Genomic DNA, 14,435 nt, shown 5'->3' with positions numbered 1-14,435 from the left:
GGCCAGTAAAGGGTTCTGGTTGGTTCTGATTGGTCCTGGTCCGTTCTGGTGGGCCCAGAGGCCCATAAAGTGTTCTAGTTGGTCCTGATTGGTTCTGATGGGGCCAGAGGCCCGTAAAGGGCTCTGGTTGGCCCGTAAACCTTGGGACCGGGACACTCTGATGGACTGAGGCGATCCAGATGTTGATGAGTCATGATTACAGCTGCAGCTGGAAGAGACTTTGCTTTATTAAGACAGGATTAGTTGGTACAGACAGCATGAGTATAGAACCCAACAGAACCGGAGCGTTCTGCGGCCCGATTCTGGTCGTTCACGCCTGATAGAGTAACTTTGCTTTAAGCTCAGAGAAACAAAGATGGAGGAGTTTCTGTCAGTTTCTGTTTCTCATTGACTGATATCATTAAGCCCAACAGAACCGGGTCAGTCCCTCCGTCTTGCCATGGGCTGGTTCTGCCGGGCCAGGAGGTTCCGCCTTGCCCTGAGCCGGTCTTCCAGCCTCAGAAGGTTCTGCAGCTGCCTCTCCTTCAGAAGCTGCTGAATGCGCTGGTTCTGAGTCCGTACGCGAGGAACAAAGAGATTCTGCTGGTCTCTGGTGATACTGTCCGCTCCAACCACCCGGTACTGGACCTCATCCACCGAGTTCTTCTCCCCGGAGGCCGGTGCCGGCACCCCTGGTGCTGTGGCGGTGGGTTCGGAGGTTCTGATTGGTGGCTCTGTAGTTGTTCCTATTGGCCATGCTGTCGTAGTTCCAGCTGTGGAGGTAACCGTGGTAACCGCAGCATCAGCTGTGGTAGCCGGAGCAACAGGCATCTTGTAGTCGTAGGTCTGAAACTCGTAGTCGTAGTCCACATAGACAAAGTCGGTGCTGCTCTTGCTTGTAGGGGTTGGTGTGCTGGTGACATCACTGATGACATCACCAACCCATGAGGTAGACGAGGTCACCGACATCACCATTTCAGTCAACTCCCAGGAACTAAAAGACAAAGGCATAAATTTCCCATCATAACATGAACGAGCTCTGAAACATTGGCTTCTCTATTCCATGTTTGTGCAAGATGTTTGGTAGCAGTAGTTTGCTATTAGCCGTTTGCTATTAGCCGTTTGCTATTAGCCATTTGCTATAGCCGTTTGGTGTTAGCTGCTTGATATAGACTGTTTACTATTAGCCATTTGCTGTTATTCATTTGGTATAGACCTCTTGCTATGAGCCATTTGCTATTAGCCAAAGGGCTAACACCAAACAGTTGTAGTAGTTGCTCTTTGGTATGGATTGTTTGGTATGGTCTTTTGAGTTTGGTCCAATAAATCCTTTGAACATCTGAAGGAAGAAAAATGTGAAGAAAACAAAATAAATAAAAGTTTGCAGCTAAATTCTTAATTCAGCTACATGCAGATATTTTATTTCATGCAACCATAAAGCAGACAGCTGATTCATAAAAATCAGAACATACTGGCTCGTTTCAACCATTTTCGTCTGGTTAGACCTGGTCCGACTCAGTGGGTTTTACATCAGTGTATTTTATGTCTTAAAACTGTTTTTCCTACTTTACTGACTTGTTGTTTTCTGGGGAGTCAGTAGGGCTCTGGCTGCTGGAGTTGAAGTTGCTGGAGTTGCTGGAGTTGGTGAAGTTGCTGGGGTTGGTGAAGTTGCTGGGGTTGGTGAAGTTGCTGGAGTTGGTGAAGTTGCTGGAGTTGGTGAAGTTGCTGGAGTTGGTGAAGTTGCTGGAGTTGGTGAAGTTGCTGGAGTTGGTGAAGTTGCTGAAGTTGCTGGGGTTGGTGAAGTTACTGAACCCATCAGAGTTGCTGGCGTTCCTCTCGCTGCAGGACTTGCAGCACATCTGCCTGTATCCAGGGATCGAACAGTACTGACTCAGCGCCTCCATTCGGCAAAAGACGGATCGGTCACCACGGCAACGCTGCCCTGCAGACACAGAAGGATCAAGAAAGTTCTGGGAGATCTAAGGAGTCCAAGAAGTTCTACGGAACCTCCAGAACCCTCAAAGATTGGGCAATGCTAATGCCAGCCTGATCCAGTCGGACAGACACCAACAATAATCAATTCTGGTCAGAGAGATGACCCCTACACCACAGAGGCAACGCTCCAAAGGTCCAGTTGAAAGTGGCTGATGGTTCTGACTTGCTTAGTTGTTGGCATAAAGAGGACAAACGAGGAGACATCGGTCTACCGGGTCAGAACATGGACAAGAATCAGCAGGTTCTTACTGGGAGATGTCTGTGGAGCCGGGAAGCTGGGGTTGGACCTGGACAGCCAGAGGATGATGGCGTTCTTTGGATCTCCTGGGAAGTAAACACACTGTCAACAGTTGATTGGCTGCAGCAGAGAGAGCTGCTGATTGTTCAAAGCCTACCACTGCAGGGTGGGCCTGACAAGGGCGCGCTGCTATTGGCTGAAGATTGCTGCAGTTTCCAGGTGAGCCTTCAGGATTCAAACAAGCAACCTGACGGTCCTGAGTCCCGTTTCCACAGGAGACCGAACACTGTGAACACATTCATGGTAGTGAATGGTAGTTAGACTCTAAACGGATCGCTGGACTGGAACCAGTCACCCAGTGGACCGGAACCAGTGACCCGCTGGCATTCAACCTGTCTGAGGAAACAGGAAGGTAGCAGCCACATGAACTGCAGGAAGGAATACAGAGGGTGCATGAACAACAGTTCCACAGAGAACCGTGAACCTTAGTGATGGGAAGCATATCAAAGTTCTTAACAACATTCAAATTAAAACCAGACTTAAGGAAGAAACTGCAAGTCTGAAGGAAATTGGTCTTGAGACCAGAAAGGAAGTTTTAGGAGTTTGAGGAGAACCGGCTCAGAGACGGTCCTGTAGCTATGTCCTCACCACGGTCCAGGGCCCGGTCCTCCAACCAGCCGGGCAGGTGAACCGGTTGCAGGTCTGCTTGGCCTCTGGCCGGTCGTCGCCACAGAGCTTGCTGTTCACTGAGCGGCCCTGCTTCCCACTGCTGGACTCCTGCTGGCAGCTCACCCAACGCCGCTGCCACCCTGTCTGCCCACAGGAAGCGCTGCAAGCCTCCCAGTCCCCAGTCACCCACCTGGTGAAAGAGCCAAATGTTAGCCTGCTGCTGATCAGACGGATTGGTCATGTTGGGTTTCTGTGATCATTTGCATAAGTTACCGTGGAGATCTGCAGCTCTCGGTGTTGCACTTGCGGCTGATGGGTCTGGGCTTGTTGATGTCAGAGCAGTAGATCCTCTCCACCATTTTCCCATCAGCCTTCCTCCTGCAGCCAAATCGGGTGTACTGGGTTCCTGCAACAGACGCTGACCTTTAGTCCGAGGAGGGTCACTGCAGACTTGACACCTGCTAGCCAGGACATACCTCCACCGCAGGGCTGGGAACAGTGGGACCACTTCTTCAGGGCCCACTCATAGACCACAGCTTCCTCCTGCACCAAGTTAGACTCCAGAGAGGATTGGATGTGGTCCTGAATGATGTAGCTGTAAGACACAGTCACCTTGGAGTCCAGGTGAGAACGGACCTGAGCAGCAGAGGAAGAAGGAAGTTGGCTCTTCTGGGCCTTCCAGAACCATTGGCAGTATTGCGCCGGTCCTTCTTTGGACTGACCATAAGTATGACACTGTACTTCAGCGGCCCGTCGCTGTGCAGCGCCTCCTGCTCACCGGTCTTGTTGTACTGCCACACCACTCCCTTCTCTATCACCACCCGGCTCTCAGGAATCTCATGTTCATCGTTGAGAAAGACATAATCCGTCTCCTCGTTCTTCACGGCTGCAATGTAAAACTCTAGATCAACTTTGTTCCTGAGTCATTGACCGACTGAAAGGGTCTTTGGTCCACCTACCCAGGGTGTGAGGGCTCCCCTTAAACTCCTGAATCACCAGACGCCTGGCTCCTTTGGGGATTTCCAGCATCTTCAGGTAACCTACAGCATGAGGCCAATCATCATTCAGACATTCATGAACCTGTTATAACATTACAACCATAAACTCCATCAGCGATCTGAAGATCTGCTTGGGTTCTGGAGTCCAAGCAGTCAGAACCTGATCATACGAGGAACCTGAAGTCTCAGTTTGAAGAATTTAACATTTTATTTCTGAATTACAAATTCCTTCAGGATTTAGAAATAACTAAGTCCAAAACAGTTAAGCTAAAAGTGGACAGAAAAAACAAAAGTAGATTAAAAAGCAAATTAGCTGCTTCTAGCTCCTGCTAGCTGCAATTAGCTGTCATTAGCTGTGGTTATCTGTGGCTAACAGTGCTACACAGGCTTGTGACACACAGTAGCTGAGTAAGTTTAATCACCAACAATCGCTCCCAGTTACTGGTGAGGCTGAGCCTTACCAGAGGCTTTACTGGTCCAGTTAGAGACCTCCACTTCCTGTTATTACTGCCATACATAGCAGCAACATCTGAGCCATGTCAGTCTGGTTGATTTACTCCAAACCAACAGATGGAAATTCACATTTTATGTTTGTTTCTTTGTTGTTGTTTTTTTGTGGCACTTCAAATATTAGTTTATAATTCTCATGACAATTGGATGGAACAGCTTGGACAAACAGAACATCAGACCGAAGACCCTAACCTCTGACCCAGTCCCTAGGGTTTTTCTGATGGAGAAGCTGAGAGTGTTCATAATGTTGTGCCTGATCAGTTAGTCACCTAGCTTCCTGGTGCTGCGGGTGAAGTTCCCCTTGACGATCTTACAGGTGGAGTCATCTCCGCCACAGACTCCGCACTGATCCTCCCGACGGTCCGAGGCAATCTGGCCATCACATCCCACATGCTGAGGGGGGAACATGCAACAATGCTGAGCATCGCTGCTGAGCGACAAGACCTCAGAAAATAGGAACTAATTCTACAATAAAATGATCAAACTGGTCAGTCACAGGGAAAAACAACTGGCTGGAAGATAATAAAATCCTAATTATTCAGGATCGTTTTGGGTCAAGAGTTTTTATTCCCCCGTTATTCCTCAGTAAATTAGAAACAAGAGTCAGGAGAAAAGCACGTCAGGCTGTGAGTCAGGCCTGGAAACTGAAGCACAATAAAGACCTCACACTCTCCTCGGACGCAGACGCTGTAGGCATCGTGGTAGGAACACAGCGTCCCATCATGCACCATTCTGTTCATGGACACCACGGCGCCCGTCTCCTTGGACTGACAGTACAGACGACAGCGCTCGTCCTCTGCACACACACACGCACAGAGAGACTTAAGGTGGAATATCTGAAGATGATCATAAAAATCCTGCAGACACTAAATTATTCTCAGATGATGAAGAGTTAAAGGGAGGAGAGGCTCAGAGTTTCCTTCCAACAACAGATTCCTGTCTGATGACTTTAACATGTGAGCACACACACTCACACATACACACACAGAGACATATCCATGTACTTCTATAAACTGAGGACTTTGCATTGACTTTCATTCTTTTTACTAACTGCAATTGTGCCTAACCTGGATACTACACAATACCAGTGTAGTCCTAACTAACCCTACCCAGAACTTAATCCACTGCTTACCTTTAAAGCTATCTCAACCAAAAGAGCTGCAAAAAAAGTGAAGACTGAAAATGTCCCCACTTTCCCCACTGACCTCTATTTTGGGTGAAAGTGGTGAAAGTATTCTTCTGTATGTGTTATGCAAGAATGTACAGAGCCACGCACATGTATTTATCGCCACATTAGGATAATTCAGACTTTTTTGTCCGGATAAGTTAATTGAATCATTTTAACTCATTAATTAAATTAATGTATTGCATAGATTTCAAAATGTTAAAATATTTGACGGAATATTTTTTTTTTGTCTCTTTTTGTATAAAGAAGTTCTGAGTCCAAACCTTTGAATTTGCACATTTCTGGTATTAACATCATTTTTATATTTTTAATTGTTTCCAAGTAAAAGAATAAAAATCTATAAATATTTCTGTTGCTGAGCTCATATTCAATAATTTAGCAGCGGTTTAACACTTGAATTGGAAATGGTGCTTATTTAATTGATGCATGTTTTAGATTTAAATGTGAGCAATTAATGACGAACCCTGAAATTAACTCCCATTAACATTTTAATCCAGTCCCTTTGGTCCTCATTGGTCCTCAAAGACGTGTGAAAATGTTAGAACAAGTCCTGAAGAGTTAGCCTAAACAAGTACAAACACACTCATACACACAGGTCTGTATTTGGTATTTGTGAGAACCGTGTATTACAGAGTGCATTCCAGGGACATTAGACTGACGTTGAACCCAGGTCTGGTTCGTCCCACAGCATTACACAACATCCCCACAATGAGAGGAGATTCCACTGAAAAAATGAACCCTTAGGTCCTAAAACACATCTGGCCACAGCAGAGACTGTTTACATCAGCAGCAGCCAGGAACAGCTTTGTTCCTGTTTACTGGCATCATGATAGCATAGCGGGGTCTGTTACTGACAACATGTTAGCAAAGTGGAGTGTCTGTTACTGATATGACATCAGTATAACTTTTGGCATGTTGGTAGCATAGCAATATGTCTGTTAATGGCTTCATGTTGACATGACTAGTATCATGCTAGCATAGCGCTTTGTCTGTTCCTAGCATCCTGTTGGCATGGCAGTGTCTGCAACTAGCATAGTGCTAACGTGTATATCTGAGCGTGTGTATTTACGGTCAGGATGCTCATATGGGCGCCAATGATGTTTCATTCCTTCATGCTCCAGGAATGGATTCCAGGCTTTACACTGGTCCTCCCTGAAAACACAATGACACTTCAGATGTTCTGATACGGTCAGCCGGAGGACAGAACCAGGTTCCGATGTGGAGGACAGAACCAGGTTCTGATACGGTCAGCCGGAGAACAGAACCAGGTACTGACCTGAAGTCGGTGAGGGGGGGGCAGTCCTCCTGGCTGCACAGCTGGAACTCGTAGCTGTTCCCGTAGCAGGTGCGCCCTCCGTTGGCTGGACTGAGAACAGCAACAGGTAAGTTTGTCTGATTGGTGCAGCTAGTGCATGAGATCATTGCTGGTCACTCACGGGGGGTTATCACACTGCCTGGTCCGGAACCGGACCCCACCCCCGCAGGTCCGGGAACAGCTGCCGAACGGACTCCAGCGCCCCCAGTTTCCATGTTGCTTCAGGAGATTTGGGGTCAGTTTGATGCAAAAGCCTTTGAAGCAGTGCTGCAACACAGACAGCTGCCTTGGTGACTTATCTGGCTGTGTGGATAAAGTCTGGAAATATGTCCTGAAGTGGTACCAATAAGTACCTGGGAGGTACCGAATGGTTTCTCTACTGCCAGCAGAACTTGGCCTTTAAATAAACGCTGACAATGAATTTGTGAACTGACCTTGCCTGGTCCGCACTTGGTCCCATCCAGTGGTGGGCCTTTCTTGGTCTTACAGAAAAACGGGTTGTTGTAGTCACTGCACCACAGCTGTTTGCAGGGGTCAGGGTTCGTGTACTGAAGACACAGATCACTCAGAGATCAGGATCTGCTGCTTATATGATCTTGTTGATCAAAAATGAATCAGAAATCTCTCCAGATGTGAAATGAAAACAACCCTGAGCTCCATGAAGAAAAAACCTAGAACTGACAGAAAGACACCAGAGGACTTTAATGAGCTTCCTGACATTTCCAGTCCAGTGGCTGGCCGGGTCCAGCTACTGATTGGGTCCAGATGCAGTGTTTGTTCAGAACTGATAACAGAAAGCATTCCTGGCAGATTGGGTCCAGCAGCTCAGAGCCCGATGAGCTGGACGTTTCTACTGATGGTTCTGGTGGTTTTCTCCTCTGAATCAGATCAGGACTGGAAACATTTCAGCCAGCATGTCTGCCAGCTCTTCGCCTCAGCCTGGTCTGACAGACAACCAGTATGGGAATGACGGGCCAATAAGTGAATCATTCTGCTAGAGGTTTCAGCAAGAACCGACTCGGAGGCAGCTGTGAATGGTCAGATTCGGTGAGAACCTTGATTTCGGCTGGACTCTGAGTCCGGTTGGGCTAAGAATCTCGGATCAGGTTAAACTCTGACTTACAGCGGTACACATGCTGAATCCTGGGCCAAAGTCGAAGCGGCACTGCTGGTCCATGGTGTACTGGAAGCCTGGTAGCTGTGGCTGGGCGGGCCATTCGTGGCTGAAGGGGTCGTCACGAAGACAGTCATAGGTGCTGTGAGCAGAGGGAGCGGCTGTCAATGGAAACCCTCCTGGCGCTGCAGGCAGTGCCAGGAGTGCTACTCACTGCAGGTAGCGATGCAGCTCCCTCCAGCTGCAGCTGGACCAGTGATAGCGGTAGAAGGTGGCCTGGACCCGGGGAGACATGATGCTGCCCAGAGGGACGTCGTCCAGGCAGTCGTTCATCTCCCCATCGTGCTCCATGCCCAGTCTGCACACATCTTAGCTTAGTTATTTATCACTGAACAGGTAGTATCACCATTCTTGTGTGACTTACACATGGCCCGTCTCATGCGCAGCAACAAAAGCCGAGGAGAATCCATCTTCTAGAACCAGGACACAGCTCCGGTGCAGCTGGCACATCCCGGTGACGGGAGCATAACCTGCAGCACAGGAAGGGGATTATCATTAGTAGTAGTAGTCGTAGCAATAGTAGTAGTGCTATGGGTAGCTGTAGTACAATAGGTAGCTGTAGTACAGCAGCAGTACCAGAGGTAGTAAAGTAGCGGTACCCTGCATGCCAGTGGGACCAAACTCCTGGCGGGTCAGGTAGATAGTGTGGTCATGCTGCGCCTCCTGATTCCGCTCCACCTGCTGCAGGTACGACCATCCGCAGACGTTCTCCAAGCTCTTTTGAGGATTCCCCACCGCAATCAGCTCCTGGGACTGAGATCCCAAACAAGTCCAGCTTTTACTGGTTTTCTACTTTAAACAGGAGCTATTCTGCCTGAATAGTTCATTGAGGTCAGAGGTCAGTGGTTTAATGAGCAATGGGCCGGATCGGAACATCTACAACTGTGACCCGGAACAAGACTAAGCTACAGCGGATCAACTTCCTGTTATCAGGACTGACTTCCTGTTAGCCTTCCTGTTTGCCTGAGCAAAGTGACTTCCTGTTAGCAGAGTGACTTCCTGTGATACGTTGCAGCCCGTACCTTGGTTCCAGTCAGCATGATGATTCTTGCTACCACCACGTTGATATTGGCCCCCAGAGAGGAATCCTGGTAGATCTCATTGACCTGGAGGAGACGAGCAGAATCTGCATGAGGAGCTTCTGAATGAGACCAAGAGCAGGAAACCTCAACAGGTCCGGACAGAACAGGAGAACATCAGACAGAAGGAACCGGAACCCAGAGCAGTCCTTCTGGGTCCATTCATGTAGCGCTGTTCTGCAGCGCCTACATGGTTGTATGCAAAACTCACGACTGCTTCCACCTACAATGTTCATGAGGGTGAGGAGATACTTCAGGATGTTTTCGCGGCCGTGGAAGAGAAGCAGGGAGTAATCCACGGCCAACAGCACCTGGAGGAAGCAGAGGCAGGTCAGCACCAATCAGAGAGCAGGAAACTAAACGCCTCACACACAGAAAACACTGAAAATGTCAAACACAAAATGAATCAACGTAGAAACGCAGAAAAAACAAGGAAACATCGAGTAATGAAAAAAATAAGATGAGAGAAGATAGCCTTAGACCTTCAAAAGTTAGCAGCAGTGAGCGGTTTTGGTTCTGACCAACTGTTTCTCAGGCGGTTTGTTCTGAGCAATAGAACCAAACTCGGCTCTGAGGTCCAGAAGAACCTGGACAGACCGTTCTGATCACCGGACATACGAGGGCCTATGAAATCGTCCAATCTGGCTTCGCTAGCCGCGGATCAAGTCTTTGCTGGCTGCTGGACTTCAGGTGTGACACCAGGAAAGATTAAATGATCTGGTGTTTTATCTGGCGCACAGGTGACTCATCCTAATCTCTGATTGGCTGAGAAGCACATTGACACCTGGGATTTCATCTGCTCCACTGATCAAAGGCATCAATACTTTGTTCTGACATAAATATGGAGTTCAGAAAGCAAAGGTCAGAAAGGTCACGTACCTCAATGTGAAACATTTCAGCCATGGTGTTGCGGCGCCGGCGACTTGACCCATTTGGACCGAGGGTTGGATTCGGGTTCAGCAATCCAAGCAGCGGCCCTGCAAGCACAATTCATCCGGTCTAAAGGTCAGGAGGTCAGCTCAACTGATTCAGTGGATCCAAACAACTGATGGTCTTTCCAGGATGGACCAGAACCATAGAGACCTCCATGAACCTCATCAGTATCCCAGTGGCAGGTCCAGTTCCCACATGTAACGAGTCCCAACCCGGCCAACCGAACAGCAGCGGATCTAAGGTCAGAGTTCAGCTCATTGCCCAGGATTTATCTATGACGTACACTGGAAATAAAAACCAGATGAAGCCAAGAAGCCAAAGGCTGACCTCTGACCTCACACACTGAAGCCAGCAAACTCTGATGTCCATAAACGGTTGCTATGGAATCAAGGCAGAGAAAATCTCTCTTTATCTCATAAACCATCTGAAGAACAGTTATGAGGTTGCACCGGTACTGAGCAGTACAGACTACTGGGAACCACTACAGTCCACTATGGCAGGAAGCTCATTGGGAAGGGTTTCACAGCACTTTCTCTTTCAATGCTTTGCTTGCAGTATGTCTCAGAGTGTATCTGTGTGTGTCTGAGTGTATCTGTGTGTCTCAGAGTGTATCTGTGTGTCTGAGTGTCTTTGAGCCCAAAGCCAAGTTTCCTGGACCCTTTCCACTGTTTTATTTTCCTTCCTTCAGCTGGAATGAAGGAGGTGGAGGAGCTGCGGCTCAGCTCGGCTTGTTAGCATGCTAACACGCAGCGCAGAGTGCCACAATCTGAACTCAAGTTCTCAAGTGGCTCTGGGTCAGTGTGATTGATTCTGTCTGAAAACTGATCACCGATTGGTCCATTGTTTCAGACTTGATCCCTGATTGGCTCGCTGACATTGTCAGCCCCTAGTAAGTCAAAACACCTGTGACCTCCTGATGCTTCCTGTTATCTGAACCAGACCTGGCAGAACAGAACCAGTGCTTGACTCACCTCGCAGGAAATCCTCTGAGGTCTGGTTAGCAGCTGATGTTTTTCTGATGATGGCTGAAGAGCGATAAACAACATGTCTTCGCTCGCCTTCACCCTCCTCCTCATCGTCTTTCAGTGGTTCGATGAAGAATTCGTCTCCTCCAATCCGGATCATTCCTGCCTGGAGATACGAGATCTGAATCAGCTTACCTGTCTGGGAAGCAACCAGCATTAAACTAGAACTGACTGGATCGGCCCAGTGGATGAAGCTGGTGCTGGGGTCTGACTCGGGATCAGTTAGGAGATAAAACATCATCATGACGAAGACCAAAATGATCAAAGCCACTCTGGAGCTGAGAGTCCTGTTCAAAACACATCTCCCGCCTCAGATCTAGAGATTCCTCAGCCGATCACCGAGAAATGGCTCTTCAACTTGTCTGAAACTCTGACTCCTACCAGAACCTTAACCAGGACTCTAGGAGTCTCCAAATTGTCTCTACCAGTCTCCTTTGCTGCACCAACCCTCTTCTTGTCCTCCATCACCACCTGATCCTTGCCTCTACTCTTTGTTCCTGTCAGCGCTTCTCAACATCCTGTCCAATATGGCCGCTGTTCCCCCAAAGCATTTCAGCCTCATCTTTCAGGCATCTGGTCCTGAACGTTTCGACCAGTTCGGCTCTGGAAACCACCTACCAGTCCGTCGCAGTTGCTGATGGCCACAGACGTGTCATCCAGGTCTGACACTGTTCCTGTGTAGAAACAGTCATCCTCTCTGATTGGCTCAGAGTGCAGGTTTCCTGACTCCTCCCACTCCAAGGTGGCAGTGGGAGCGATAAGGCGGGAGTTTGGACGCAGCCGCAGGTGGAGGTCCTGACCAAACACCGACACGTTGTAGAAGAGCTCTGCCTCTTCCTTGGGACTCCTCCCTCTCCATGAATGGCTGAAGGATGATGTCCAAGTGGGCGGGGCCTGTTGTGTCTGGGAGTTGTTGGGCGTGTCCTTATTTGAGGGGGCGTGTCTCTTGCTTCGGTGCGGATGGTGGGTGTAGACTGATGCTGAAAGGAGCCGTCCCTCTGAGTCGGTTCTGATTGGACGAATTATGCTGAACTCTGACAGAACCTGATGGAGAGAACCTGGGAGACAGGAAGAAGATATTTAAGATCGAGTCATCAGATCAGATCAATGTCAGCAGATCAGAAAAATTATTGACCCGGTTAATGTGAAATGGACCCAGCTGCATCTTCAGCAGAACCCTCATTAAAAACCTAGATGTCAGTCATCACTTGCAGCAAACGAGTTCATCATGTGTGAGAGGAACTGGAGCTAAAGTAAGAGCAGCTACTGTCTCCACCAACCAGTACCAGGACTTGGGTCAGACCCAAACAACAGCGACTTTGGTCTTCATTACCGGGGACCAGGGACTAGTCCGGGTCAATTTGTGTCGGAGCGGACCAGTCTGTCTCTGTCCATCTTGTAGCGTCAACAGCAGAGCCATCCAGAACCATAGCGTTGGTTCTGATGTTCTGGTGTCTGGTGTCCTCTAGAGCTTTAGCTTAGAAGTTGCTGGTTCTGCTTCTTGGGTTCTTCCTGTCCATTGGTACCGCCTGGTCTGACTGGTGTCCACTGATGGCTCCAAGACTTTAGCTGAAGGAAGATGCTTCACTCTGAGGCATATTTCCTAGACCAGAAATCACCTGACACAGTTCCACCAACCAGAGCGGAGCGAGCGCAGGCAACTGCTTCAGGTGCAACAACATCCAGTCAGATGGTTTTGATTAAACTCCACCCAGAACCACCCAGTCTCATCTTTCCTCTGAGACAATGTTAATCTTTAATTTTTCTTCTCTTGAGTTTACTGTGAATTTAAATCTTTCTTTCCCTGTTTGTCTTTGTCCAGTCGGGTCCAGTCTGTACCCGTTTCTCTTCCTGCTTTCTGTCTCCAGGTTGTTTTGAGGTTCTGGTTTGGATCCATTCTGCCTCTTTCTCGTGTTTTCCAGAGGGTTGGACCTTGGTTCTGTTGGAGAAATGGTTCTGGTTCTGGAGGAACACCAGGATCCCTCTGACTCCTGCAGGTCCCTGCTCTAAGTGCGCTCAGTAGAAGTTTTCCCTCCCTGGAACCCCAGACGGATGGATGCATGTGTTCACAGTAGCTGATATGATTTATATACACGTACACGCATACACACACCCTCTCTCTCTTTCTCTCTCTCTCGCACTCTCACACACACACACAGAGGAGGATGTGATGAAACCTGAGCTGCTTCACATTCTCTGAGCGCCTGAATCAGAAACTCTTGAGCCCTATGAAGGGAGCATGCAGGGGTCAGAGTTCATGTCCACCACAGAAGAAAAAGAGAGGAACCTGAACTCACCTGAGAGGCAGCAGCTGACGTGCAGCAGGAAGACGAGGACCAGCAGTCCAGAACCGGGCCGGTCCATGCTGGAGATCCAGGCTGACTGAGTGCCGGAGCTCCGGCTCCTTCACCCTGTCATTATCTCCTCCCTCTACCGCCGCCGTGTGTGTGTGTGTGTGTGTGTGTGTGTGTGTGTGTGTGTGTGTGTGTGTGTGTGTGTGTGTGTGTGTGTGAAATAATTTGATGTTGTGACTCTGGACCAGCCAGAATTGCTGCAGCTGCTCGGTGTGACTGCGCCTCCTGCTGGACAGCAGCTGCAGTCACACTGGAAAACTCTGCTGTGTTCAAGTTGTGCTAAAAGCAGTAAGCCTTTCAGAGAAGCTACACTGGCCTAAAATAGCATCTGAATGCTAACATGTAGCAACTAATGCTAATGTTAGCATCCACAGTCCAGGAAAAATTGAAGAAAAACTCTTTGCTACAAAAACCTTAAAAAGCATAAATCTCTCTGAAGCTGTTATTCAACAATTTGAAGAGCCTGAATTGAAAATGTTACTTAATTTATTCACATATTTATGTATCGTTTTTGGCTGAAATGCGGTTAAGTAATTTCCGTTGGACTCAACCAGAACCTGTCATCAGAACCAGGTCCAAAGCTGCTCTGATCTACCGACTTGAGGCATCAAATCAGAGAAAGTCCTCCAGCGGAGCTCAGAGCAGGAAAACCTTTTTACACCAACGTCACAGCGTCGTGGCGTTGCCATGGAGACGACGGAGGGCCATTTCCATGATGGTACAGAAGAAATAAGAACGGTCCGGGTCCAGAGGCTTGGGGGATTTGTGAGCCATTTCCCGCCCTCAGAGTTCAGCTGGTCTCTTGCTTCTTTACAGAAATCTCCCAGATGGGTTTCTTTATTCAAAGGTATCAGTCAGGGAAGGGCTACAAAATCTTTTCCAAGGATCCACAGTGAACAGTGGAGAATAAATATGGCACAAGAGCGACATTACCAAGAACAGGAAGGCCTACAGCAGCACTGGAGGAACCGCATAAGACG

At 48.5% G+C, this 14,435-nt stretch overlaps 1 protein-coding gene across 2 annotated transcripts; it reads right to left on the bottom strand.

Moving 5' to 3' along the window:
* Nucleotides 1–209: 209 nt before the first annotated feature.
* Nucleotides 210–13,598, bottom strand: LOC129370559 (A disintegrin and metalloproteinase with thrombospondin motifs 2-like). Of its 2 annotated transcripts, XM_055046626.1 has the most exons (25): nucleotides 13,399–13,561; nucleotides 11,720–12,159; nucleotides 11,048–11,207; nucleotides 10,023–10,120; nucleotides 9,371–9,454; nucleotides 9,087–9,170; nucleotides 8,664–8,817; nucleotides 8,429–8,534; nucleotides 8,219–8,362; nucleotides 8,014–8,146; nucleotides 7,325–7,438; nucleotides 7,012–7,157; nucleotides 6,852–6,941; nucleotides 6,645–6,727; nucleotides 5,052–5,185; nucleotides 4,659–4,782; nucleotides 3,841–3,921; nucleotides 3,604–3,767; nucleotides 3,358–3,517; nucleotides 3,155–3,287; nucleotides 2,861–3,071; nucleotides 2,376–2,498; nucleotides 2,224–2,314; nucleotides 1,555–1,921; nucleotides 210–973 (listed from the first exon to the last, which is right to left on the bottom strand). In XM_055046626.1, exons 1-25 carry the CDS (start codon nucleotides 13,463–13,465, stop codon nucleotides 421–423), a joined length of 4,044 nt encoding a protein of 1,347 aa, XP_054902601.1. In that variant the 5' UTR covers nucleotides 13,466–13,561; the 3' UTR covers nucleotides 210–420. The 2 variants fall into 2 exon arrangements, with proteins under 2 accessions (XP_054902601.1, XP_054902600.1); XM_055046625.1 differs by lacking the exon at nucleotides 210–973 and having other exon boundaries at nucleotides 1,747–1,921; nucleotides 2,224–2,298; nucleotides 2,370–2,498; nucleotides 13,399–13,598.
* Nucleotides 13,599–14,435: the final 837 nt, after the last annotated feature.

Source organism: Poeciliopsis prolifica, unplaced genomic scaffold (assembly GCF_027474105.1).
Source record: "Poeciliopsis prolifica strain line A6 unplaced genomic scaffold, Auburn_PproV2 SCAFFOLD024, whole genome shotgun sequence".
NCBI classification, from domain to species: Eukaryota; Metazoa; Chordata; class Actinopteri; order Cyprinodontiformes; family Poeciliidae; genus Poeciliopsis; species Poeciliopsis prolifica.
Note: the sequence above shows the minus strand (reverse complement) of the source record. Positions and strands in the feature narration are given on the sequence as shown.

Coding starts and splice junctions, on each gene's coding strand:
- LOC129370559 (XM_055046626.1), bottom strand. CDS start 13,465: ATGGACCGGCCCGGTTCTGGACTGCTGGTCCTCGTCTTCCTGCTGCAC. Junction 7,439..8,013: donor GATTCAGCATGTGTACCGCT/GTAAGTCAGAGT, acceptor CTGTGTCTTCAG/TACACGAACCCTGACCCCTG. Junction 5,186..6,644: donor CCCATATGAGCATCCTGACC/GTAAATACACAC, acceptor GTGTGTGTGCAG/AGGACGAGCGCTGTCGTCTG.